The sequence below is a fragment of the Rosa chinensis genome, chromosome 5 (assembly GCF_002994745.2).
Source record: "Rosa chinensis cultivar Old Blush chromosome 5, RchiOBHm-V2, whole genome shotgun sequence".
NCBI lineage: Eukaryota > Viridiplantae > Streptophyta > Magnoliopsida > Rosales > Rosaceae > Rosa > Rosa chinensis.
The window spans coordinates 84,680,458-84,706,739 of NC_037092.1; the positions used below are offsets into that span (position 1 = coordinate 84,680,458).

Here is a 26,282-nt window from a genome sequence, read left to right on the forward strand (position 1 = left end):
CGATCTCATTACCGCTAGATTTGCGGGTTGTTACTTTGATGAGACAGTCTTCCTGTCGTTAGGGGGAGATAAGAACACGGATGTTTAGCAGGAATGACAGAAATTGTCGTGGCCTGTCCCTACTATGTCTCATCTCGATCCCTATTATAGTGACGAGATCACACAAATATGCTGCAAACATGCCTGCAAGGAATGACGTCCCTACGAGAGGACGTAGAGCCACCCTATAGGTAGGTAGGCATGGCGCTAACGCCAAAGAGAGTGGCACTCTGGCATTACAGGCCATGGGCGCCCCAGCTAGGATGCGTGGGGGGCCCGTGGGTTCGAAGGATACTTTGGCACATTCCAATCCTTTGATCATCAAGACTCAAAATCCGTCTCATGAGTATCTTCCGAGTTATGGTTATCGTTGGGGGACGCCTCAACGTCAGAACCTATTCCTGAGAATATAGAGCTCTATGAAACTTACACTAGGGTACATGAGACGTGGGATAGAAACTCCATCATAATTGATGATGTAGTTGCACATGAGTTTGTTGAGTCTAATGATATCGAACCACCCTCTGTTGATTAATGAATGTCAACGTAGAGAAATTTGGCCTAAATGGAAAAAATGCGATCCAGGTTAAGATGGATTCTCTAACGAAGAGGAAGGTTTTCGAGCTAGAGATGCCAACACCTCCTAACATAAAACCTATTGACTAATGGGTCTTCGTTAGAAAGCGTAGTGAGAAAAAGAGATGGTAATCTTGCCTTATGGCGCAAGGCTTCTCATAAACCGCCCTGAAATCGACTACGATGAGACAGATTCTCTCATATTGGATGTCATTGTACTCCACTACCCTATCAGTTTGGTAGTTTCCGAATAACTAAACATGCAGCTTACAAATGTGGTCACTACGTATCTCTATAGGGATCTAGATACAGAATATACATGAAGGTTCATGGTGAACTTCATTTACCCAAGTCAAATGGCCCTAGACCATGGAGCGCGTTTACAAAGAGGTTGAAACGCTCACTAAAATGACTACTTGATTGGGAGGGGATATGCCCACGCGTTTCCATAACAAGTTTCGGATTCTATCGCGGTTCATGTTAGAAGCCCTTAAAGAGTTAAGGGAAACCGCTAAACACTTGAAATCCGAAGTTTGAGATGAAGGATTTTGGGAGAACACGATTATGTCTCGGTTTAGAACTTGAGCATCGTGTTGATAGATGCTTAGGCATTTTGACAAGGTCAAGCCTTTAAGCACCCCCATGATTGTCCATAGTCTTGATCCTGAAAAGGATCCTCTTCGTCGAAAAGATGATGACGAAGATGTGCTAGAGGCACAAGTGCCTTACTTAGTACAATAGGCGCATTATTGTACTTATCTCAATACACAAGACCAGACATCTCATATGTTGTGAACTTGTTAGCTAGATATAGCTCTGCGCCAACACGACGCCATTGGATTGGTGTAAAAATATCTTTCGATATTTGAGATATATGATTGATATGGGCTTGTTTTATCCATACAAAGAGATGATGGATTCAGACCCATCACACACCAGGTACGCCGCCAACACTAGCCTGCGTCCACTATCCCCATCCCAAAACGACATGTGTTTTGGAAGGTTTTGCTGATGTTGGGTATCTCTCTGACCCACACAAAGGTCATTCCCAATCCGGTCAAGTGTTCACCATGGGAAAAGACCGTGACATCTTGGAGGTCTACAGAATAGACTCCAATCGCTATATCTTCGAACAATGCAGAGATCATTGCTCTTCATGAAGTGGTTCGTGAATGAATATGGATTGGATTCTGATAGGAGCATAAATGCGATAAATATAAAGTGCAATCCTATACACTTTTCTTAGCTATTTCCTTTAAAAAGTCATTTTTAACTTCATTTTCTTTTTAGGTAGTTCATGGAGTGATTCAAGAGAAATAGGAGCTGAAGGGGAGCAATGGAGCCATAGATCATGAAGTACTGATTCAGAGGACCAATTTTGATCAACCTTTTGGCCAGAAATTACAAGGGAAGCCCACGGAATTCATTGGGCAATACAGTTGCTGCAAAGCAGAAAACTGCAGTTTCAGAATCAGCTTTCTGGGAACGGTTTTGAGGAGCAATTATTGCACCCTTCCAGATGCACCTTTTCGGAAAGGGCCAGCGATCCTTGAAGACATGATGTTATGCTTCAACTAAAGCTAAAGAACAGGTCAAAAGAATCAACGAGGCAGTAGGAAATCAAAGTCGAAATATGCTTCCCGATAAGGCAGAAACTGTCAGCTTTTCACGAAGCTTTTTGGGAGATCTTTTCCGGCGATTTTCTTGGAGTTTTTCCAGAAGGTTATTGATCATTCTAGATGATATGATGTCATAGAGAACATGGGAATCAAGAACCATCCAGAAACTTGTCAAGACGAAGTCGTTCCTTGTCCAAGAAGGAAGCTTCAGAGTCAGAAATTGAATCCTAGTCAAAACAGGACGGTTTTGCAGAATTCTTCTTTGGACGGATTTCCAGGGCATTTTTGGAAGGTTATTTCTGCTGCAAATATGAAGGAGAGTCCTAGAATGATTCCTCAATATTTTGGGAAGATTATTAAGGCTTGAAAATCATTTAATTATGCACCAAAGTAGAGTAATCCTCAAGCAACTAGGAGAGGCTTTCAAAGCAGAATTGGAAAAGGAAAGTTGGGCTGTGTATTCTATATATATAGAGGCTCTGAACACGTTGAAAATAACCATCCTACAGCGCCATCTTCTGCTCCCAAACCCTAGCACACAAAGTCTCAAAAATTCCCAAGTCTTCAAGAAGGAAAACCGTGCACATCACCATCCATCTCATCAAGCTTCTGCCGTGACTTTTCTTGAAGAAGTGCATGCATCTAAGGCTGCCTAAAAGTGAATTCGTGGCTCTCATACTCTGCTCTTTACGGTTTTTATTCATAATTACGCATGTTCGAACAATTGTGGTTTGAAGTCTACCACAGATGAGCCTACGAGAATTTAGGATAATGCTGCTTGTTTTGAACAAATGAGGCAAGGCTACATCAAAAGCGATAACACCAAGCATAATCAGCAACAACAAACTCTCCTCGAGATCAAAGTGAACTAAATTCGATATGAGGACAGTGAGGCAGACTTGTTTACTAAGTCATTGCCCAAATCCACGTTCGAGAAACATGTGGCAAGAATTGACTTGCAGAAATTATCTGAACTCCCATGATCGTAGTCATCAGGGGGAGGCGCAGACATCAGGGGGAGATGTCTACATGTTCACCTCGAAACGTGAAGGGTGTGTTGTGTTTTTTTTCCCCTTCGACCGAGGTTATTTTTGTCCCACTGGGTTTTTGTTACTCAACAAGGTTTTTAACGAGGCAACGAGAGAAGCACCGTGTTTGGACAACACAAGGGGGAGTGTTTAAGGATATCCCTATTTGTGTTTGGCCCAAACTCTAGGTTACTTGACCTAGTGGTAATAGGGTTTAATTAGAAGAATCTAGAGATTATATTTTCTTGTATGATTTTGTATGATTCTAACTCTATGCATTGTAATCCTCTATATAAAGAGACCCCTATTATCAATGAGAATACACAGTGATTATCTCTCAATTTCTGATTCCCTAAAACAAAAACCACTTTTTTATTTTTAAAGGAAAACAATTGGATTCTTAAAATCATCAAATTGTTACATGGACTTGAACGACTTGACTAATAATAGCAGTCAACCACTATGTACTGAGTATCAACACCAACCGACTCTTTAGTTGTGATGTAATTGATATACTGTTTTCTGTTATGTTGGCTCACTATCTATTTATTTGGTTGATAATCTGAAGTTCTCTTTTCTTTTTCATTTTTTTTTCCAATGAAGTCACTTGTTTGTTTTAAATCTTTTTAACTTGTTGCAGCAGGGGCTACAATGCCTTCTCCACTTCTTCACATGGGTTGTTTAGTGGCTGCCTCCCCCAATAATTTATAACAGTGGTTTACTATTTCCATTACACACCAATAATTTGTGGTGCCTAGTAATTATTCGTTAGTAAGAGCGAGGGTGAGAAAATATCTTGAGCTGCAGTCGATGGCTTTTAATCTAGAATGAATGGCAGAGATGTAACTTCAAGAAAAGGGAGAGGGCAAAATTGTCATATCAAACCCGAGTGAACAGTCTACAACAGTGAACTCATCTTTAGTATGCAGTAAAGATATATAATATAGAAACACTAACTAATTTCAATCTTTACTCAAAGAATCTCTAATTACTGATATATCAGAGAGACGATTTGATTCTCTATAAGATTCCAAACTATGGCCCAAATGTGGAGGTATGTTCGTGTGGCAGGGGAGCGGTCGGTTTATTTAGGTAAAATGGTACACCTTTTTAAAACGTTATCTTTCCTCTTTCCCTTTACTAGTTTGGAATAATATAGATTGAAATTTGGCCAAGAAAGTATCACTTGTTTTTGACTTTCAAGGGTTTTGTCTAGAGTTAGGGTTGTATGCTTTTTATTTTCTTGTCATCATCTACAATTTTCTATTTATGTGTCTGTTTATTGTCGGGATTAAAGTGGTTGATAATGAATAAATGAATTGGGGTTAAGCATTGGGGCTAGGTTGGTGAGGAATTTAAAATCCCAGCATTTTTTGGGTTTTTGGACTTGAATGAATGGGTTGTTTCGGGTTTAGGGTTTTTATTGTTGGGTTGGTGACAGTCATAAATGCGGTAAAATGTTTTTGTCCTTCTCTCTGTGGTACTTGTACTGTAACAATTCAGTGTATAATGTGTTGTAATGGCTCTGGAAAATTGGGGTTTAAAATTGATGATGTTGATTAATATGGTTGATGATTTTTTTGCTGCATATACAATTGTGTTCACTATGAAGATCTGTCATGGAGCTAGGTTTCATAGTGAGAGGTGCTTAAATAGGCAGTATAAAGGGGGGGATGGCTTGTTTGTTGATGAAGTAGACCCAAACAAGGTCTCTATGACAAGTTTAGTATATTGGGCCTATGACGTATGTCTTGTTTGTTGATGAAGTAGACCCAAACAAGGTCTCTATGACAAGTTTAGTATATTGGGCCTATGACGTTGGATATCAACAACCTCCAATGCAATTTTGGTTTAGGATTCCAGATAGTGAAGCTGGGAGTGGCTATCTGCCTGTAACCAATGATAAGGAGGCATTGGATATATGTAGGTTTGTATCTCCAAGGACCAAGATGCTGGAGTTGTACACTTGCACATAGTTTTACATAGAAAGGAGGCATTAGAAATGACCTTTTTTCTAGCTTTAAAAAAAAAAAATCATTTATGGATATGTTTAGCTACAAAATAGATGTAAATCATGTAATCAAGTGTAAAAGTTTTGTAGTTTATTAACAAAACAAAGTTGGCAACAATTTATAGATATGTTTAGCTACAAAAATGATGTAAATTAATCATGTAATCGAGTGTACAAGATAGTTTCGTAGTTTAACAAAACAAAGTTAGCAATAGTTTAACAAATGATGGTAGAGAAAATAGATTATTATTGAAGGGTATTGATATTTGTGTGCCTTGTCAAACTAGGATTAGTTTTATGATTGTAATAGGAGAGAAAGTTCTAGAATTCCTAGTCATATTCGGAATAGTTTTTCTTGTATCATTAGAATATGTACTTTGTAATTCCTATGTATAGGGCTCCTATTATCAATAGTGATATACATACAATTCTCTCATCAATCTCTCTCAATTATCTCATATCCTAAAACACGTTATCAGCTCGAACCCTAACCTTGAAATTAGAAGCCAAAATCTTTCTGCAAAACATCCTGCTGCGCAACATCAAACCCTAGAACCCCAAAACCTGTACACACCATCCTTAGCTGTGCACCACCTCCATCGCCACAAGTCCTCCTCCTCCTCCTACACACCCGTGTGCCATCATCTTTGAGTTCAAGATCAAGACCAAGAAAAAGAAATCCAAGTACGTATTTAAGATTGAAGTTCCTTCTTTCTGTCTCTAATTTCTTCTTCTTTTTCTTCGGGGACTTGCAACCTCCCTTCTTCTACATCCCACCTTTCTGTAACGTGGGTTCGATTCTATAAAAGCGAAATCGTAGGGATTCACGCTATACGAACTAAGAGCGTTCGTAAACCACGAACTAAGAGCGTTCGTAAACCACAAACTAAGAGCGTTCGTAAACCACGAACTAAGAACGTTCGTGAAGCATCAAAATATTACGGACTAAGAGCGTTCATAAGCTACGGACTAAGAGTATCCCTGAGGGTCAAAATTTGACCATTCAAACATCATTGTTTCTGTCTAATCCAAATATTTTTGGAAATTGATTTCTTGGTAGCATTAAGGCTTAGAAATCTTATATTAGTTTTCGTGGAAGCATTGACTCCGAAACTAATCTTTTGCTTTCCTTTTTAGGATGTCAAACTTGAACGAGCTCAATTTTACTCTATTGAGTTCTATGGGCATGGGATATTTCATATGGGCTCATAATGTTGAGTTGAGCTCCACCAAATTGCCCTTGATTTATTGTCTATAATCTAAGAGCCTTGATCTAAAGGAACCGCTCAAAACACTCAAACTGAGATAGATAATTCCAGAGCACTTACCCTCATGAAGCGCCACATAGAGATGACACAATAGTTTGAGTACATGAATAAGGATAGCGCTAGAAATCTTTGGGTAGTGCTTCATGAACATTTTAGTTAACATTCACGATCTTCCTAACTTAGAAGCATGATGGAATAAATCTCTGCTTCTCTAACTTTGAAATAGTTATAGAATATTGTTCGGAAGCACAATTGATTGAGAAAACCGTAACTCTCTTCCCCATGACTGAATTAAGATTCTCTAAATTCTTTCAAATCTTAATCAATGAAGGACGGATCACAAATCTCCATCAGCTAATTGGAGCTATGGTTTGTGTTGAAAGGCATAACCATGAATTTGTGAATATAGAATTTGGTAGGCCTCAAGATGGCTACCATAAGCACCGTTCAATGGCTAGAAGAAGTCGCCATGGACAATATGATCCATAGGATCAACCTACTCAAGAAGGTAATAGCCAGAATTGGCAAATACATGACCAAATGAGTCATTACGTTAAGGGTATAAAGGTTGGACACCATGGCGCCACTTTTGGCCATGGTGATGCTATTCCAGCGCCATTGGTCCTAGGGACCATATGTATTGTGTCAATACACCTCAATCAAGAGAGCATCCTCTTCATGGTATTTTATGGAGTATTTGATCAACGGTGATCATGACATCTAGTTAAAGGAGACTTTAAATCTAGTGATGAAGATAAAATGCCGTAGATTTTTTGTATAATCTTTTATTTTCCAAGAATTATGTAATGGCCATTATGCCTTGAATCAATATATGACAATTGTCTTAACTCTTTTTCACTAGGCTCACCCAATTAAGTATGATGTCTAGTAAACTAGTTGAGATTAGTGGTAAGTGAGTTTTGCTCCACTAACATCTCTTCTTACTTTCCTGGTCAAGTTTAATTGGAGTTACCGAAAGAATTGAGTAATTACAATTTCTCTAAATTTGATTTTTACTTTGGATTAGATTTTGGTCCAGAAACTTTGATGTAATCATTGGCTATTATTATTAATAAAGTGTCGATTCTATAATTCAAACTTTATTATTTTAAAGATATAAGAGCCAATGGTTTTTATATGGAGACACATAGTAAGAATGGACATAAGTTCCTTTACATTACTTCTAATGACTATGGATGAAAACGAGTATTAGAGAAGCTTGTGTGTCGCTCTAGTAGGTTATATGTAGCCACTATTTAAGTAAATAAGTCCAATGACCTCATAAGAGATGACCTTTGGGACACCGACACATATAGGTTTTGGCATGACCGTTTGGGACACCCAGGTCATGATGATCCGTATTACTAAAGACTTCACACGGACATCCCTTCTTCAGAACAAAGAGAACTAAGAATCAAAAGTCAATCCAAAGAGAGCATTGCATTGCCACCGCGCCTTAGGCCGCCGCCACCATGCACCCTGGCGGCCAACGCCAGCGCTGTGATTCCCCCGCGGCAAACTCATGGCTTTGACGCCATGTATGGAGACTTGGCTCCTCTCTCTACTTCTCAAAGTCAATTGTGACATTGTGGCTCAACCAAAACCTTCATTGGTTGATTATAAGGCCAATCTTTCGTTCTGTAAAGCCTATTTTTTAGGATCAAGACCATCCTATGCAAAGGACACTAAAGAAATCATTCCATTCTTACATAAAATCCAAGTGGATTCTGTGGATCGATTCAACCAACTTGCGGACTGCTTAGATGTTTTATGGTGTTGGTTGATGTGCAGACACACTGGTCACGTGTCGCGTTATCGTCCACTCGTAATGCTGCTGATGCTAAACTTCTGGCCCAGATCATATAGCTACGGGCTCACTACCTGGATCACCCCATTCAGTCAATTTGACTTGATAATACTGGAGTTTACATTGAAAATTTTCAATGACTATTGCATATCATTGGGAATTGATATTAGGCAACATATTCCCATGTGCACATCCCAATGGTCTCGCGGAAAAGCCACTATTAAACGACTACAATGATAGCCTGGACATTGATAATGCGCGCTAATATTTCCGCTTAGGGTTATACAATATCGCATGCAGCTATGCTAATTCGTTTATGACCTACAGCCACTCAACCTTTATTTGCGTTACAGCTAGTGATTAGGTGCGAGTCTAATATCTCGTATTTATGCATATTTGAGTGTGTGGTTTATGTGCCAATCGCGCTGCCACAGTGCATCAAAATGGGTCATTGCAAAGGATGCATATTTTTGTTGGATATAAATCTCCAACTATAAGTCCGCTATGTAGAGCACCTGACAGGCGATCTCTTTACCGCTAGATTTGCGGATTGTCACTTTGATGAGACAGTCTTCCCATCGTTAGGGGGAGATTAGAACGTCAACGTTCAACAAGAACGACAGGAATTTTCATATTTGTCCCACTATGTCTCATCTTGATCCCCTAAAAGTGACGAGATCGCATATACCTGCTGTAAACATGCCTGCAAGGATTGATGTCCCCACAAGAACACACGGTGCCACCTAGAGGAGATGGGTACGGTACCACCAACATGGATGGTGGTATGGTCAGGGTTCTAAAAATCGGCCTAGGCGGCTGTAGGCCGTTCCTATTATGGCCTAGTCGATCGAGCTAGGCGTGAGGGAGAAAATCGGTCGCCTAGACGGGCTGGGAGGCTCCTAGGCGGGCTGGGCAGCCCCAACTTGGCCCTGGGCGGTCTGCAACTTGGCGGACTGATGCAAATCATAACCACATCTCTCTCCACCAACCTCTCACTCCTGCCGCTTCTCCTCCTCCTCATCGAAATCGCCGCCGTATGTAACGCCCCAAGCTGGTAATCTTGGCAACATGATCGACTTCTTTATCAAGAGCGTGTAACCAAGCCGGAACGAAGCCGGAAAGGTTGCCGGTAAAGATGAACACGGCAGAGCCATAGCTACCCAAAACCGCAAACCATCAAAACCCAATCCAAACTGAAAACTAATTACGCAGACATGTAGAGGAAGGCGAGGGGAGGAGATTCCATACCACAGGTAGTCTAAAAGGTGACCGGAACAAAAGGGGATTGCAGAGCTCACCGGAGAAGTCTCGGAGCTTCCATTCTTTGCTTCTCCGTTCACCGTCGATGCATGGACTATCTAAGGATGCAGGGAGGTAGGTGACGCAGAGACGAATACTTGGGTGCCCGCGCACCGTCGTGTGGTGGCCGGAAGTGTAATTTCAGGTCGGGTCGCCTGCCGGGTCGCTCTATGTCTCGGGTCAAAGAGCACCGAGCTCTCTCTCTCCCTCTCTCTCAAAATTTCGTGTATTCTCCCACTGTTCACCAAGTTATATAGATGTGTCCAATTGATAATGGATGGCTAGGATCAAGAGGTGGAGACGGTGGATGGTTAGGATCGCTCCACCCATTTTCTATTTCCTTAATTAATTTCCAAAATCTCAAAACTTTGGTAAATCACTATAAAATAGTTTTAAAATTAAAATAATTAAAAACCGCCTAGTCCCCACCTAGGCTCCGGCCTAGGCCCCTAGGCGCTAGTCCCCGGATCACCGCCCGACTAGCGCCTAGCGTTTTTTAGAACATTGGGTATGGTGAAGCCACAAGGTGTTATAATGGTGTTATAGGCCATGGGTTCCGCTAGAAAGCCTAGGAGACCCATAGGTTCGATGGGTTTTCGCCTTAGGAAGAGAGTGAGTTTGGCACAACTTGATCCATTGATCATTGATATTCAAAATCTGTCTCATGAGAATATTTTGGATTGTGGTTATGTCCAAGAGACATCATTGAGGGACGCCTCAATGTTAGAACCAATTCCTAAGAGTATAGAGATATCTACAAACTACACTAGTGTACATGAGGACATGGGATTATTGAGATCAATGACATGATCAGACCTTACTCTGTTGAAAAATGCCAACATAGAGAAAATTGGCCTAAATGGAAAGATGCAATCCAGGTTAAATTGGATTCACAAACGAAGAGGAAGGATTTCGAACTGGAGATGTCAGCACCTCCTAACATAAAACCTGTTGACATTAATAGCCTTTGTTAGATAGCGTGATGATAAAAAGATATGGTAATCTCGCCTTATGGAGCAAGGCTTCTCACAAAAGGCCCTGGAATCGATTACGAGAAGACATATTCTCTCGTAATGGATGTCATTGCACTCCACTACCTTGTCAGTTTGGTAGTTTCCAAATAACTAAACATGTAGCTTACGAATGTGATCATTACGTATCTTTATGGGGATCTAAATACGGAATATAATGAAGGTTCTTATGGACTTCATTTGCCTAAATCAAGTGGCTCTAGACCACGGAGAGCGTTTGTAATGAGGTTGAAACGCTCACTAAAGTGACTACTTGATTGGGAAGGAATATGATGAACTATGCCCACGCGTTTCCATGATAAGTTTCGGATTTGCAATTGCCGCGGTTTATGTTGATGAACATAATTTGAACATTTGAGAGTTAAGGGAAACCATTGAACACCTGAAATCCGAGTTTGAGACGAAGGGTCTTGGGAGAACATGGTTTTGTCTAGATTTATAACTTGTATACCGTGTCAATGAATGCTTTGGCATTTTGATAAAGTCAAGATGCACTCTCATTGCAGTCCATAGTCTTGCCCTAAAAGGGATACGTTTCGTCTCAGGGATGACGACGAAGATGTGTTAATTGGCAGAAGTATCTTACCTAAGTGCAATAGGCGCATTATTGTACTTAACACAATACAACACCGGACACCTCATTTGTTATGAACTTATTGGCTAAGATGCAGCCCTGCGCCAACGCGATGCCATTGAAATGGTGTAAAGACAATATTTTGATATTAAAGAGTACGATAGATATGGGCTTGTTTTATCCCTATAGAAAGAAAAGGAATGACGAAAGAATGGGATCGAACCCCATTAGGCATACTGCTGCCATCCCCACGGCCATGACCGGCGAGATGGCTGGCGCCGGCACCACCAAGAGTGGTTGGGGTCACCCTCCTCCCCTCCGTCAAAATGATGGTGATGTTTTGATGGGTTTTGCTGATGCAGGGTATCTCTCTGACCCTCACAAATGTAGCTTCCAAACAGGTTATGTCTTTACCATGGGAAGCACCACGATATCTTGGAGGTCTACAAAGCAGACATTTGTCGCTACTTCCTCGAATCATGCAGAGGTTATTGCTCTACATGTAGCTATGTGTGAATGCATATGGCTAAGGTCTGTAATTAGACATATTTGAGGAATTTGTGGTTTGAAGTTTACCACAGATGAACCTACATGCATATATAAGGATAATGCAGATTGTATCAAACAAATGAAGTTAGGTTTCATCAAAGGTGACAACACCAAGCATATATGGCTTAAGTTCTTTCATTATCAACAATAACATACACTTCTAAAGATTGAAGTGACTCAAATCCGATTAGAGGATAATGTAGAGGACTTATTTACTAAGTCGTTTCCTAAATCCACTTTCGAGAAACATGTAAAGAGTATTGGATTGAGAAAGTTATTTGAACTCCCATGATTGTAGCAATCAGGGGGAGATGTCAACATTAGGGGGGAGGCACGATGTCTACATGTTCAAACTCAAAGAGTGAATGATGTGTTGTACTTTTTTTCTCCTCTGCGAGCTTGTTTTTGTCTCACAGGGTTGTTCACTCGAGCAAGGTTTTTAATGAGGCAATGGATGAAGCGTCACCACCAAGTTTGAGTGGCACAAGAGAGTATTGAAGGATATTGATATTTGTGTGCCTTATCAAACTAGGATTAGTTCTATGATTGTAATACGAGAGAAGGTTCTAGAATTCCTAGTTTTATTCGAAATAGTTTTCCTTGTATCATTAGAATATGTAATTTGTAATTCTTATATATAGGGCTCCTATTAATCTATTATCAATAGTAATATACATACAATTCTCTCATCAATCTCTCTCAATTATCTCATATCCTAAAACAATTATGTAGATTTCAATTTTCTAAAGTTCGAACATGGGAAAAAGAGTATCACGCCAAAAGACTAGTAGAACCCCTCATCAGGGGGAGCGTGTATCATGACAAATTTCTTCAATGTTCAAGAGCATCAATGCTCCTTAAAATGTCAAAGCATTAGATGAGGTAAGTGTGCATTGAAGCTCTTGACCTCTGTTGGCCTCCAGTAATGATAGGGCATTGCTATTGTGTCTACATGCGACATTACAAAATTATAGCGCAAGTATCTTGTCCGCTTGGGGACAAGAAGAAAAGGAACTTATTATTTTTTCACTCATAAAGGATTGATGAGGTCAACAGTTTTATGTTTTCTAATCACACCTCATTATTTCTAACGAAATCATAACGATCTCTTATGATCAAAGGCAAACAAAATCCAAGTGATCACAGAACAAAATTACAGAAAAAAAAAAACAACACAATAAGAAACACAAAATGCTAACACTGTCTGTCAATCTTTGCCTGCAACAAAAACCAAACAGGTTTCAGGCTGCACCATTGTATGTGGGTCGACAAGGTGCAACCGGTAGAGTTGAATTATCCTTCCTGAATTTGATGAAGGTCTTTGCATTCAGACTACTGTCTTCTCTCCCATATGAGAGAGGTAATTTCTTTTTCCAACAGGTTTCATTGTGGTAGATAGCAACATCACACAAACAATCTTGCTTGCAATATTGACTGCATTCGTCTGCAGTAGAAGCATTTAACAGCTCATAACCGGGGGTAAGCCAGTCAGTATTTGGTAGCACCTGAACATCAAAGAGATCTTTTGAAAAACTAGGCTCATCTTCACAGCCACGTCTGAAATTTGGATTGCAGCTCCCGTATGGATCATTTGGATCAAGCAAAGAGTATCCCCTTGGGCATTTACAGGTTGGCCTCTGATCTGTTTTCAGAGTACAGATGCTGTTGTACCCACATACACCAGAACCTGAATCAACTTTCTGGCAAATGTTATCTGGTTCTGACCAAAGAGGTTTCCAGCTTACAGTGTCAACAAAAGACTTGGGGATAAAATATTGAGCCAAAACCCCATCAAAGTTGAGAGTTGACCTGAGATAGTAGTCCCTTGCTAGGCGTTCCTCTGCTGTGAAAGTGAATCTTCCACCATTCACTCGCAGAATATAGAAGTTGCCGGAGTCATTGAAAACCAATTGTTTACCTTCACTACCTGGAACAGTCCCCATGGTAGTTGCAGTAGAATAAAAAGGTTTTTTGGCACTAAACACAAGATTCCCATCTTCTTGAAAATCTATCTGGAAGCGTCCTCTTGCATAGTTAGTCTCTGATTGTCGAGAAGAAAGTCTACCTCCTCTTTCTATTATTTGCCCAGGCAACATGGTATCAGTAGGATTCTTGAATGTCTCCCATAACTTTTCTGACTTCTCATCTTCCAGAACAAAGTTACCCTTATCATTCATAAACCCATGAGCAACAACACCAGCAATGGTTAGATCAGATCTCCATAGCTGTTCACCCTGAGGAGTTGTAAGCACTAATCCACTGCTGGAAGTCAAGTTCACAATTGATCCCTTAGGTGCAGGCCTATCTCCATTTGCATACCAAACTATGGTTCTGTCTGGTATCTTGGCAAACCAAATAGAAAGCAAGAAAAATTCACTGTTTTCAAGTTGGCGAAATCCAAAGGCAAAATCACCAGAAGGGGAAAGCCATGAGGAGTTGTTACCTGCAGTTGCAGAGAGAGAATCACCCACTGCTATTTTATCATCAGTCTGGTCAAACACAGAAATTGAGGCCAGAAACAATGAAGAAATAAGCAGCAAAAGCAGTCGTACAGTAAAAGCCACTTCCATTTGCTGCACCAATATGGTTGAGCAATTAGAACTTGGAATACAGATGTATCACCCAGGTAGCAATTTACAGAAGTAGATGCGTAAAGGGAGTTCCTAGCAGAGCTCTTGACTTGTCCTGACATTTATTTACTTTGACAAAAACGAACCTCCAAGAGTTTGTCACTATGGATACGTCACTATCAGTAGTGACGTCTCTACAGGCATCTTCTTGCCTGTCGTGGACTTTTGAAATGCCTCTCAAACTTCAAGGACATTGCACCTCCACCCTTGATGAAAATTGAAGAGACAATGGAACACCCTCTGAGGGATTGCATCAAACATCTTGCCCCCTTCTCTTGAAGAAAAACTCGAGAAACATTATGGTTAAAGTTGCATCTTCACTCAAAAATAATGGGATAGAAGAAAGAGTTATTGGGGTCAACTGACCTGATTATGGGGTATGACCTTTAAACAAACGAGGGTACCAATATGCTCATATTGTAACTTGTAAGTATTTAAATCGATCATTTTTCATTTATTTTCAGAATTTTCATGCTGACCTGTCTTAAGATATTATGTATGTCGACGATCAACCTTTCTTTTTTCTTTAGGATATAACAGACTCACAAATAAGACTCGCAGGATATTATTCATAACTTAACGGACCAAACTACCAATAATTTCAAACCAAAGAAAACAGGTACCACAAAGAAAGACAAGAAGCAAATTAATTAATAGTGGCAAAGAAAAAATACAGAGAAGAGGACATGGACAGCCAAAAGGTGTGTGAATAGAAATGATAAAAAAGAAGGTGCTGTTAAATGACTCAAATCTGAACTTATTGTTCTCATAGTAGGATCAACTGTAATAATCAAATAAAAAATGCAAGCAAGAAAGACTACAAGAGATTGACTTGGTATGGAAGACTCGCACTTCTGAAAATCAAAAATGTCGTCTCCCAAACAATAGGATACTTTTCCAACCTTATAAAATGCAATGTCGTAGCTGGATATCACCTATCATGGGTATTATTGCTCCAACTAATTTCTAAACAGTGTGATAAAGTCAGAAAAGTATTTGGACTTTATCACACTGATACCAAAAGAGCAGTTGTGTAGCATTCTCTGTCTATCATATAACTAGTAGCATATCCTTCCCCTAGGTTTATTAAACTTCATAATCCATCAAGCATGATTCCTTATTATCTCAGAAACAACAACTACGTACACTACAAAACAGAAACACATAAAAAATGGAGAAACAAACTTTTTTTTGGTCCAAATTAAGTTGCTTAATGTTACCATAAGCTCTAAGTGATTAACATATAGTTTCTCAAAAAAGAATACAAGGCTAAATGCAATGTCAAATGCTATGATCCTTAATGGGGTAGTAGAGGTCCCTAGTCCTTCTTCACTTAATCAATGTTTTTAGGTCAAGATGCCATAGGCCCATAAACCCAATAACTGTCCCCACACTCTGATCACCAGCACTTAGTTCCTCTTGACTATGCAATTCCCTCCGGAGAGTGAAGGCGATTCACCGAAACCACAAGCTCAAGCTCAATGATTCAATGGAATATAATGGATCTATCAATTAGTGGATGTCAAATGTACCAACCCAATAAATGTTGAGTTGTATGGAAATATGGATAACACACTAAAGTCATTTCATAAATAATCGATTGAGGAGCATCCTGGGGGGGTATGGACCTGCAAATGGAGAAACTACTGGTGAGTTGGTTGAGTCCACATTCGACATAGCCATGTGGATGGGAATACTTGCTGGGAGAACATTAAATGGGTATGCACTCTTTTCAGGTGTGAAGTTTCACAAAATTCAAAGGTTATAACAAGCATTTCACCTTCACATTTTCACAGTCCCAACTCCAGAAACAGAGTCCAAGGCACAAACAAACCCACCAATTCCTCTCATTTCAGAATCAAATTACTCAAATTGAAAATTCTGTTGATTGCAACAAAATAAACCATTCATAAGAAGAAAAATTTCAGTACCCAATACACAAAAAGCTCTAAAGTTTTACCTTTCTATTGTTTCCTAAGTTATTTAACCCTATCGGTTTCGAATCAAAAGCAAGAAACTGAAGCTGACAGTCAAGAACAGGTGAAATAAAAAACAGTAAGGAATACTTTAACAATAATAATAGCAGTAAAAATTGGTAGCTCACCGGAGTCCATTGTAATGGTGACGTAGGGTGGTGATGGAAAGGAGAGTCCTTTCTGGTTTCTCCCATCGATTTGAAGACAACAACAAGAAACTGGGCTTCTGGTTTCTCTGAACAAAACCTCAACAAGTAAACAAAGTCAACAAACTAATGACAGCAGTAAAATTTCTATCAAGCCCTTTTCTGATATTTAAGAATCTAGTCAAGTTATTTTTAGTCTTGATGATTTACTCCCCTATGATTTTCAAATTTACACTGTGACCCAATTTCAGCAAACTAGTGTGAGCCAAAACGTGGGGCCAGTACAAGGTTGGACTAGTGTTAAGTTATTACGGTGTGGTGTGGGCTGCTCTTTTAATTCTTTTAATTCGAGAGTTTAGGTTACGTTAATACAACTTTAGGTCTCTATTGAAGTGAGTAAACTAAGACAACTCCGTTCAACAAAATTTTACTTGCAAATGCCCAAATTAGTTATAAATTCTTGCTACAATAATAGACAAAATGAGTTTACAACTCTGTGTCGAGTTAATATTTACTCAATATGTACATATTTTAGATTGCTAAACTTTTATGTTTACTAGAAATATGCTGCAGTGGGAGGAACTTTGTTTACAATGCACAAAATTGTTACATCCAGGACTATCTTTATGACTCTGTTTCCTAGGAGTAACTAAATCCGAACCTGCTGGTAGGGAAGGAGATGCTCTTTTTATCCCAGAATGGGTACAAGAACATTACTGGACTAAAAGTCAAGGTGGTCTTTTTTATGTGAAATGATAGTTGTTCCTGTAATGTTCTCTTTGGGGGGGGGGGGGGGGGGGGAATGATTGGTGTTTCAATAGGGGTCGTGACCACTTACCTAATTTCAGCAGAAAAATTGCCCACTTACTCTACTAAGAGTTTTTTAACCTCATTTACCCAGTCTAACATCTACTGACAATTTTACCCTCATTAATCAAATTGAAACTCATCCGGACTCTCTCTCTCTCTCTCTCTCTCTCTCTCCCCGACCAGCCTCCATCCCCGTCGCTACAGGCTCTACCGCCATCGCCGTGGAGCAAGAAGGAATGGGTCCTCCCGGAAATCAACAAAAACGACAACGTCAGCACCTCCTGGAGATCGAACTCGCTCCTCCGCCGCCTTCTCCACAGTCGGCAAACGTTGTCACTACCAGGTCATGGTCGGGGACGAGTTTATTCTGATCAACGATGGATTTAGCGGCCTTGATCTTCCTTTGGCTCTGAGGCTTGAGAAGGAGAAGACGGAGGAGATGTTGAGGACGACGAGGAGATCCGGGACAGGTCGTCGTGCTCGTGCCTCGAGGACGAAAGCGAGAGGCGCGAGGAGATGGAGACGAACTCGCAATTGCAGAGGCAAGCTGAGCAAGGCGTCGGAGGATGACGACGACACCCATTTCAAGCTTCTGTGAAGGAAGTGCTTCAGAGTTAGGTGGCACGTTTGCAAAGGTGCTGGACGACGTTGTTTTCTAACCACTCTCGGCCTTCGCGCCGCCGTTACCGTGGTCTGTAGCCCGGTTTCAATTTTTTTTTTTTTTTGGACTGAGTCCCAACTCTAAATTACATTCTCCACTACCAGTCTGGGAGGATGGCGTGCTCAAGCCGGCTGAAGTTATACATGTCAGGAAGGAAAGAAGAAAGGAGAATGAAAAAAAAAAGGTTTTATTGAGGAGTTATACATGTCTATTGCGGGTCAATAATACGATTATTAGGGGTCAATAATATGGTTATTGGGGCAATAATAAGATTATTTATTTGGATAAACCTACAAAAACTTTCAAAATTATAAACATCTTCATTTTTTATTAATTATTGGTCCCTAATAAACTTGTTACTGGGGGGCAATAATATGTTTATTGGGGGGCAATAATATGATCATTGGACATTATTAGGGGCAATAAAATCAGACGTCAGAATCCGGTCACTAGTCCGGTAGCCCGATTCGGGATTCCGGTGAACGGTCACTGGATTCCGGTCATCGGATTCCCATCACAGGAGTCGGCGGCTGGCCATTGGTCACCTGAGTCCGGCAAGGTGGAGGATGACTTCTCCATCTAAGTGAGAAAGAAGGAGAGGGCAAAAAAGTCCCAAATTTTTTTTTTTTAAAGAAGAATTAATTGGGTATTAGGGAAATAATCTCTTAGAGTGTTTTGGGTAAACGGGGTTAAAAAACTGCTAGTGGAGGAAGTGAACAATTTTTAAGCTGAAATTGGATAAATGATCATTTCCCCGTTTCAATAATGTAGTGTTCTTCTACAAGAACTAATTTGAACTAGAAGTCAAGGTGGCTCAGCACTCTTAAGATTTTCAGGTTGGGGTGGTTGTAACTTTTTGTTTGGAATCCATTAGGGGCTCCCTCACCCCAGACTTGCTTATGACTCTGCTTAGATTATAGATCCCCGAGTTGTGTGGCATCCATTTCCCTGTAGTATGGTTCATTTTATGGTAGTTAGATATTTTTGTGGCATAAAAGTAACTCGTTGATGCATTCAAGAGGTTTTATGGTAGGTCACTTTCTTTATGGTCACTTTCTTTGGAGTAACTCCTTGATCATTTTATGGTCTATCAGTAGCATTTTGGTGCATTCAAGAGGATCCATCAGTAGATCCCTGACTGTGTTCATAAGAGATTTTTGTCTAAGCATCAAAATGATCTTGATTTCTTTACAGATCCGCGGATTGAATGGAATTAATGATTTAGAGATTATTTTTAAGTATAGTTGCTGGTATATTTGCCCAGTGATTGTTCAACATATCTACTTATTTTGCTGCTGTTTAAGGAAAATATGATTTGCAGAGAGAATTGATGGGAGAATTGTAGTAGTATTATTAATAATAGGAGCCCTATATATAGGGATTTACAGAGTACACAAAAGGTAATAGAATCCGAACATAATTAGGAAATCTAGAACATTTTCCTATTACAACTCTAAGACTAAACCCTAGTTTGAAGAGGTACAAATGATGTTGACTTTTTTAACACTCCCCATTGTGCCGCTCAAACTTGGTGATGACGCTTTGATCGTTGCCTCACTAAAAACCTTACCAGGTAACAAAAACCCTGTGGGATAAAAATAACCCTGGTCGAAGGACAAAAAGAGCACAACACGTCCTTCACTCCTTGAGATCGAACATGTAGACATCATACCTCCCCCTGATGTCAATATATCCCCTGATTGCTACAATCATGGGAGTTCGGATAACTTTCTCAATCATTTGCTCTTCACATGTTTCCCGAATGTGGATTTAGGTAACGACTTAGTAAATAAGTCCGCTACATTATCCTCAGATCGGATTTGATTCACTTCAATATTTAGAAGTGCTTGTTGTTGCTGATTGTAAAAGAACTTAGGCGATATATGCTTTGTGTTGTTGCCCTTGATGAAACCTATTTTCATTTGCTCAAAACAAGCTGCATTATCTTCATAAATGCATTTAGGTTCATCTGTGGTAGACTTCAAACCACAAGTTCCTCGAATATGTCTAATTACAGACCTTAGCCATATGCATTCTCGCACGGCTTCATGTAGAGCAATAATCTTTGCATGATTTGAGGAAGTAGCAACAAGGGTCTGCTTTGTAGACCTCCAAGATATCGCAGTGCTTCTCATGGTAAAGACATAACCCGTTTGGGAGCGACCTTTGTGAGGGTCAGAGAGATACCCTACATCAGCAAAATCCATCAAAACATCATCATCGTTTTGATGTAAGGGAGGAGGATGGGTGGCTGACGGCTTTGCCGATCACGACGTCTTGACGATGCCACTTGGGCTAATGAGATCCGTTCTCATTTTTCCGTCATTCTTTTCTCTCTGCAGGGATAGAACAAACTCATATCTATCATACATTTTAAGTAACGAAAGATTGTCTTTATACCAGTCTAATGGCGTTGCATTGGCGCAAGGCTACATCTAGCCAACAAGTTCATAACAAATGAGGTGTCCGGTCTTGTATTGTGTTAAGTATACTAATGTGCCTATTGCACTTAGGCAAGACACTTCTGCCAATTAACACGTCTTCGTCATCATCCCTGGGATGAAACGTAGCCCTGTTAGGGTCAAGACTACGGACGACCATGGGAGTGCATCTTTGACTTTATCAAAATGCAAATCATTTATTGACATGGTATACAAGTTCTAAATCTAGACAATATCGTGTTCTCCCAAGGTCCTTCATCTCAAACTCGGATTTTAGGTGTTCAGCGGTTTCCCTTAACTCTCAAGGGCTCCAATTATGTTTATCAACATAAACCGTGACAATTGCAAATCTAGAACTTGTCATGAAAACACAGGGGCATAGTTCATCATATCCTTTCCAAATCAAGTAGTCACTTTAGTGAGCGTTTCACCCTCATTGCAAACGCGCTCTGTGGTCAAGAGCCACTTAATTTGGGTAAATGAAGTCCACAAGAACCTTCATTATATTCCGTATCTAGATCCCTATAGAGATACGTAGTGACCACATTCGTAAGCTGCATGTTCAGTTATTTGGAAACTACCAAACTAACAAGGTAGTGGAGTGCAAGGACATCCATTACGAGAGAACATGTCTTCTCGTAGTCGATTCCAGGGCGTTTTGTGAGAAGCCTTGCGCCATCAGGCGAGATTATCATCTCTTTTTCTCATCACGCTATATAACGAAGACCTATTAATGTCAACAGGTTTTATGTTAGGAGGTGTTGGCATCTCAGGCCTGAAATCCTTCCTCTTAGTTACTGAATCCAATTCAACCTGGATCACATCTTTCCATTTAGGCCAATTTTCTCTACGTTGGCATTCTTCAACGGAGTAAGGTTCGATGTCATTGGTCTCAATAATTCCACGTCCTCATGTACACTAGTGTAGTTCGTAGAGATCTCTATATTCTCAAGAATTGGTTCTAACATTGAGGCGTCCCCCAACGATGTCTCTTGGACATAACCACAATCCAGAATATTCTCATGTGGTAGATTTTGAGTATAAATGATTAATGGATCAAGTTGTGCCAAACTCGCTCTCTTCCTAGGGCAAGAATCCATCGAACCTATGGGTCTCCTACGCTCTCTAGAGGAACCCATGGCCTATGACGCCATTATGCCACCTTGTGGCATCACCATACCACCATCCATGGTAGTGGTGTTGTACCCATCTCCTCTGGGTGGCACCATGTCCTCCTGTGGGGACATCAATCCTTGTAGATATGTTTGCAGCAGGTATATGTGATCTCGTCACTTTTAGGGGATCAAGATGAGACATAGTGGGGACAGACCACGACAATTCATGTTGTTCCTGTTGAACGTTGATGTTCTAATCTCCCCCTAACGACGGGAAGACTGTCTCATCAAAGTGATAATCCTCAAATCCAGCGAAAAAAGAGATCGTCTGTCAAGGGTTCTACATAGCGAACTTATAGTTTGAGACTCATGTCCAACACAAATATATATATATATATATATATATATATATGCATTTGTTGCAATGACTCATGTTGATGCGCTGTGGTGGCGCAATTGGCACATGAACCGCACACTCAAATATGCATAAGTATGATATTAGACTCGAACCCAGTCACTAGCTGTAACGCAAATAAAAGTTGAGTGACTGCTATGAGTCATAGATGAATTAGCATAGCTGCATGCGATATTGCATAACCCAAGCAGAAATATTAGTGCGCATTACCAATGTCTGGGCTACCATCGTAGTGGTTTTATGGTGGCTTTTCCGCAAGACCAATTGGGTGTGTACATGGGAATATGATACTTGATATCAATACCCAATGATATGTAATAGTCATCGAAAATTTTCGATGTAAACTCTCTAGCATTTTCAAGTCGAATTGACTAAACGGGATGATCCGGTTAGTGAGCCCGTAGCCATATTGTAATGTCCCGTACCTCAATTTACCAGTTTACTAGTCATTTGGACGGTAAACGACCTTTACCTTCACTTTTATTGTCGTTTCGGTACTTTTAGGGGGCCCTAAAAGATGACTTTTTGTTCAGATCAAAATTTGAGAAAATTTTCTTCATGAAAGTTCTAGGAGACGTTAAACCGAGCACGTGCATATGTGGTACGTAAAAATCGGAGTTCGTATGTCAAAGTTATGAGTATTTTCGTGTGAGGGGTATTTTGGTTATTTCAGCACACCTTAATTATAAGGGGCTGATCAGCCCCATTTCCAGCCATTCTCCCCCATCTTTTACGACAGAAACCAGAAAGAAAAAGAGAGGAAGAGAGAGAGAAAGAGAAAGAAAGAAGGAAAGAAAGAAAGGGAGATCCGTTCAAACCGTCAACATTTTGGAGAAACCTCAAGGTATAAAGTTGTTCTTTACCTCATGATCTTTCTTTTGAGTATAATTTTGCATATATATTGGAGGATTTTAGAGATTGAAAATCCAGCACTATTCACAAATTGGAGGTTTACTGTTTTCTTAATTGTTGAGGTAGTTCTAGTTGTTTTCTGAACTTGGTGTAGTTGAGAAAAATGCTAGGGGGATTGAGATGAAGCTGCTGCCAAAATTTGGTGACCATCGGAGAAGTTGACCGCCCAGTGAACAGTACCGCACGTGAACAGTGCGGTGCGTGAATAGTGGTGAGGTTTAAATAGAATTTAAATTCTATTTTTTAGCAAGTTAAATCCTATAATTTTTGTAGAGGTTGATTATGTGAATTTGGTTGGAATTGGAGAAGTTTTTAATCGATTATAAATTTCTAAAGATTTGGATTTCGGTTAATGTTAATCGTGAATCCGATTGTCAGATTTCCTCCATAATTGTTATATAGTCTGAAATCGACGAGTGAGCAGTGTTTGTGAAGTTTGGTAATTTTTGGAGAAACTTGGAATTAAGTATGAATTTTGAAGTTTAGGGTTTCGATTATCGAATTACGAGAATCCGACCGTCAGATATCTCTCGGTTCTGCCTTGAAACCTTTAAATTAACGAATTGGTATTAGTGGTATAATTTGGGCTAAATCCGAGGAGAATGGGAGATGTAATTATGAGGAATTGATTTTAGGAATCGTATTAAATTATTGAAGAATTATTCACAGAATATAATTGTGTACATGACGACGTACCGAGCTATTGCTCGATGATGGAACACGAATGCGTGATCGTCGGAATAGTACTGTGAGTGGACTTTTATTTTTAAATATTGATGCATGCATTTATTTTCTTAAATAATGCTCTAGTTTTAATCATATTACTTATTGAGCAAATGATTTGATTTTCGGAAATTCGATCTCGGTTTATCTTAGGGCTGGGATCGGGCCGAGCCCGTTTAAATTTAGATGGGCCCGGGTTATGACCAAATTTTTTCGGGCCGGGCTCAATTACTGAGTTTTTATTTTTGGGACCGAGATGGGCCCGGACCGATTTTAACGGGCCGGGTTTTCCGGGCTTTCGGGCCCAAAAACCTGCTAAGGGGGAAGAAAAAAAAAATAACAGCTAACTGATCAAGTGAAACAAAATGAACATGAACAAGTTCCAAACTTCCAGTTATCCACATTACAACAATTCAAGTGAAACAAAATGAATAAGAATAAGTACCAAACTTCCAGTTTTCCACATTCCAACAATTCAATGTCCAACTGATTAAAATCTTCCAAGTTTCAAATAAACAACTTCATAATCAAATTGTCCCAACTCCCAAATAAAGTAAAAAACAAGTTCCAAACATTGTAGAATATGCTAGGCTGCAGCTCCTTAATTGAGTTCATCCAGTGTCTTCCAACAGTGAGTTCATTGAGCTTGGACAGAAGGCTTGTTCCCTGCAATTCAAAAACATGACCAGCAGCAATTCAAAAATGTGACCAACCATTCAAAAACATGACCAACAGTTTCAAAACAATCAACACTAACCAGGTTCTGCGACAACAGTTTCCTTGCATTTTTTTTGGAAGCTTTTGCAGCCTTCTGTCCACTTTGTTTGTCTGCAAAGTCTGTGGAAAAAATGTACAAAGTTAATGGCAAAATACAAACATTGAAAACACAGAAAACAAAGAAAAGAAATAAAAAAAATATGCACACCATTACATCAATACCTTTCTCAGCTTCCTCATAGAATTCCATTTCTTCGATTGACGGATAATATTCAATTGAAGATGCATCTTCCTCCTTGATCCAATTCTGCAAGCATATCAATGCTTCAACAGACTTTGGAGTCAATGAACTCCGGTAGGGATCAATAACCCTTTTTCCTGTGCTAAAACAGCTTTCCGATGCCACCGTCGATACTTGAATTGCAAGAACATCCCTTGCAAGAGCTTGCAGGTTTGGATATTTCCCACCATTGAGCTTCCACCACAACAATATATTGAATTCAGCATTCCTTGGAGGCAACTCAATAGGATCTAAGAGGTATCTATCCACCTCACTCTCAACAACCACTTCACAACTGTCTTGAAGCTCCCTCTCCCAATCATCAAGCATTGCAGCCATCTTTCCCGTCATTGGTCTTGATGTTGAGGAGCTGCAGCAACTACTTGGAACAGCTTCTTTGTTGCGATTTTTCTGGGAAGTAGAGGAGCTCGCATACAAATCCGTCAAGCTGACCAAAAGCTCCTTGAGTTGCCTGCTCTTCTCCTTCATAGAGCTTGTATCATAATCTAGATACCTCACTAACACATGTTCAAAGTTTCTAAGTTTGTATCGAGGGTCCAGAACTAAAGCCACTAGAAGGAACTGATTTAAATCTTCAAGGGCACCAAAGTACTTCTTAAACTTGGACTTCATTTTCACAGCCATACTAACCAAAACTTTCTCTGCTTCGCTACCCTCAGCCATTTCAGGCCTTACAAAAAGAGAATCTATCTCTCCCTCTATAGTCACAATCTCATGAAATGCCATATGAGAAGTAGGCTTTGTTGATGCGCTGATCTTGAGGGTTGCATCGTAGAATACCTTCAGAAACTGCACAAAGACTGCTGCCCTCTCCCAATCAGTGTCATTAGGTGGCCCAATCCTCTTCCTACGCTTCTTGTTCTTTACATCTTCACTAACTTCTTCATTGTCTTCAGCAATATCATCATCCTCATCGAAATAACTATAGAATTTTTGCTCCTCTTCTTCTGCCATCCTCTCAAAACCCTTCCTTAACTCCAGGGCTGTATTTAACATTAAAAAGGTGCTGTTCCATCTAGTTGGAACATCAAGGACAGATATTTTCCTGCTTTCCGGTACTTCTTTTTCTACACACATCTTAAAATCATCCAACCTCGACGGAGAACTCCGCACATACTTCACAGCATTTCTTATTGCAGCCACTGATCTATCTAAAATGGACAAACCTGATCTCACAATCAGGTTTAAAACATGAGCAAGGCATCTAACATGCAGATGCTTGCCTCCCAAAATAGGGGGAATAGCCCAATTGGCCATCTTCTTCCTCAAATAATCTATCGCCACCTTATTAGCCGATGCATTGTCCACACTCACAGTTAAAACCTTATCAATCTTCCACTGAATCAAACATGCTTCTAAAAGTTTTCCTATGCTTGTGCCTTGGTGGTTGGGAATGACACAAAAGTTTAGAATTCTTTTGTGCATTCTCCAACCACTATCAATAAAGTGTGCCGTCACAACCATGTAATTCACATTTTGAACCGATGTCCACGTATCGGTTGTGAGTGAGACTCTATGATTGGCTAATTCTAATCTCAATTTTTCTTTTTGTGATTCATACATTTCAAAAAACCTAGTGACAATTGATTTCCTACAAGGAATTGTCCACTGAGGTACAGCTACTGAACAGAAAT

The 26,282-nt window shown here is 40.0% G+C and overlaps 1 protein-coding gene across 5 annotated transcripts; it reads right to left on the bottom strand.

Moving 5' to 3' along the window:
* Positions 1–12,781: 12,781 nt before the first annotated feature.
* LOC112202703 (G-type lectin S-receptor-like serine/threonine-protein kinase RLK1) lies at positions 12,782–16,678 on the bottom strand. 5 transcript variants are annotated; one of them, XM_024343711.2, is made up of 3 exons: positions 16,536–16,678; positions 14,518–16,059; positions 12,782–14,374 (listed from the first exon to the last, which is right to left on the bottom strand). In XM_024343711.2, exon 3 carries the CDS (start codon positions 14,369–14,371, stop codon positions 13,043–13,045), a length of 1,329 nt encoding a protein of 442 aa, XP_024199479.1. In that variant the 5' UTR covers positions 14,372–14,374; positions 14,518–16,059; positions 16,536–16,678; the 3' UTR covers positions 12,782–13,042. The 5 variants fall into 5 exon arrangements, with proteins under 5 accessions (XP_024199479.1, XP_040363376.1, XP_024199482.1 ...); XM_040507442.1 differs by adding an exon at positions 16,212–16,312 and having other exon boundaries at positions 12,782–16,059; XM_024343714.2 differs by lacking the exon at positions 14,518–16,059 and having other exon boundaries at positions 12,782–14,244.
* Positions 16,679–26,282: the final 9,604 nt, after the last annotated feature.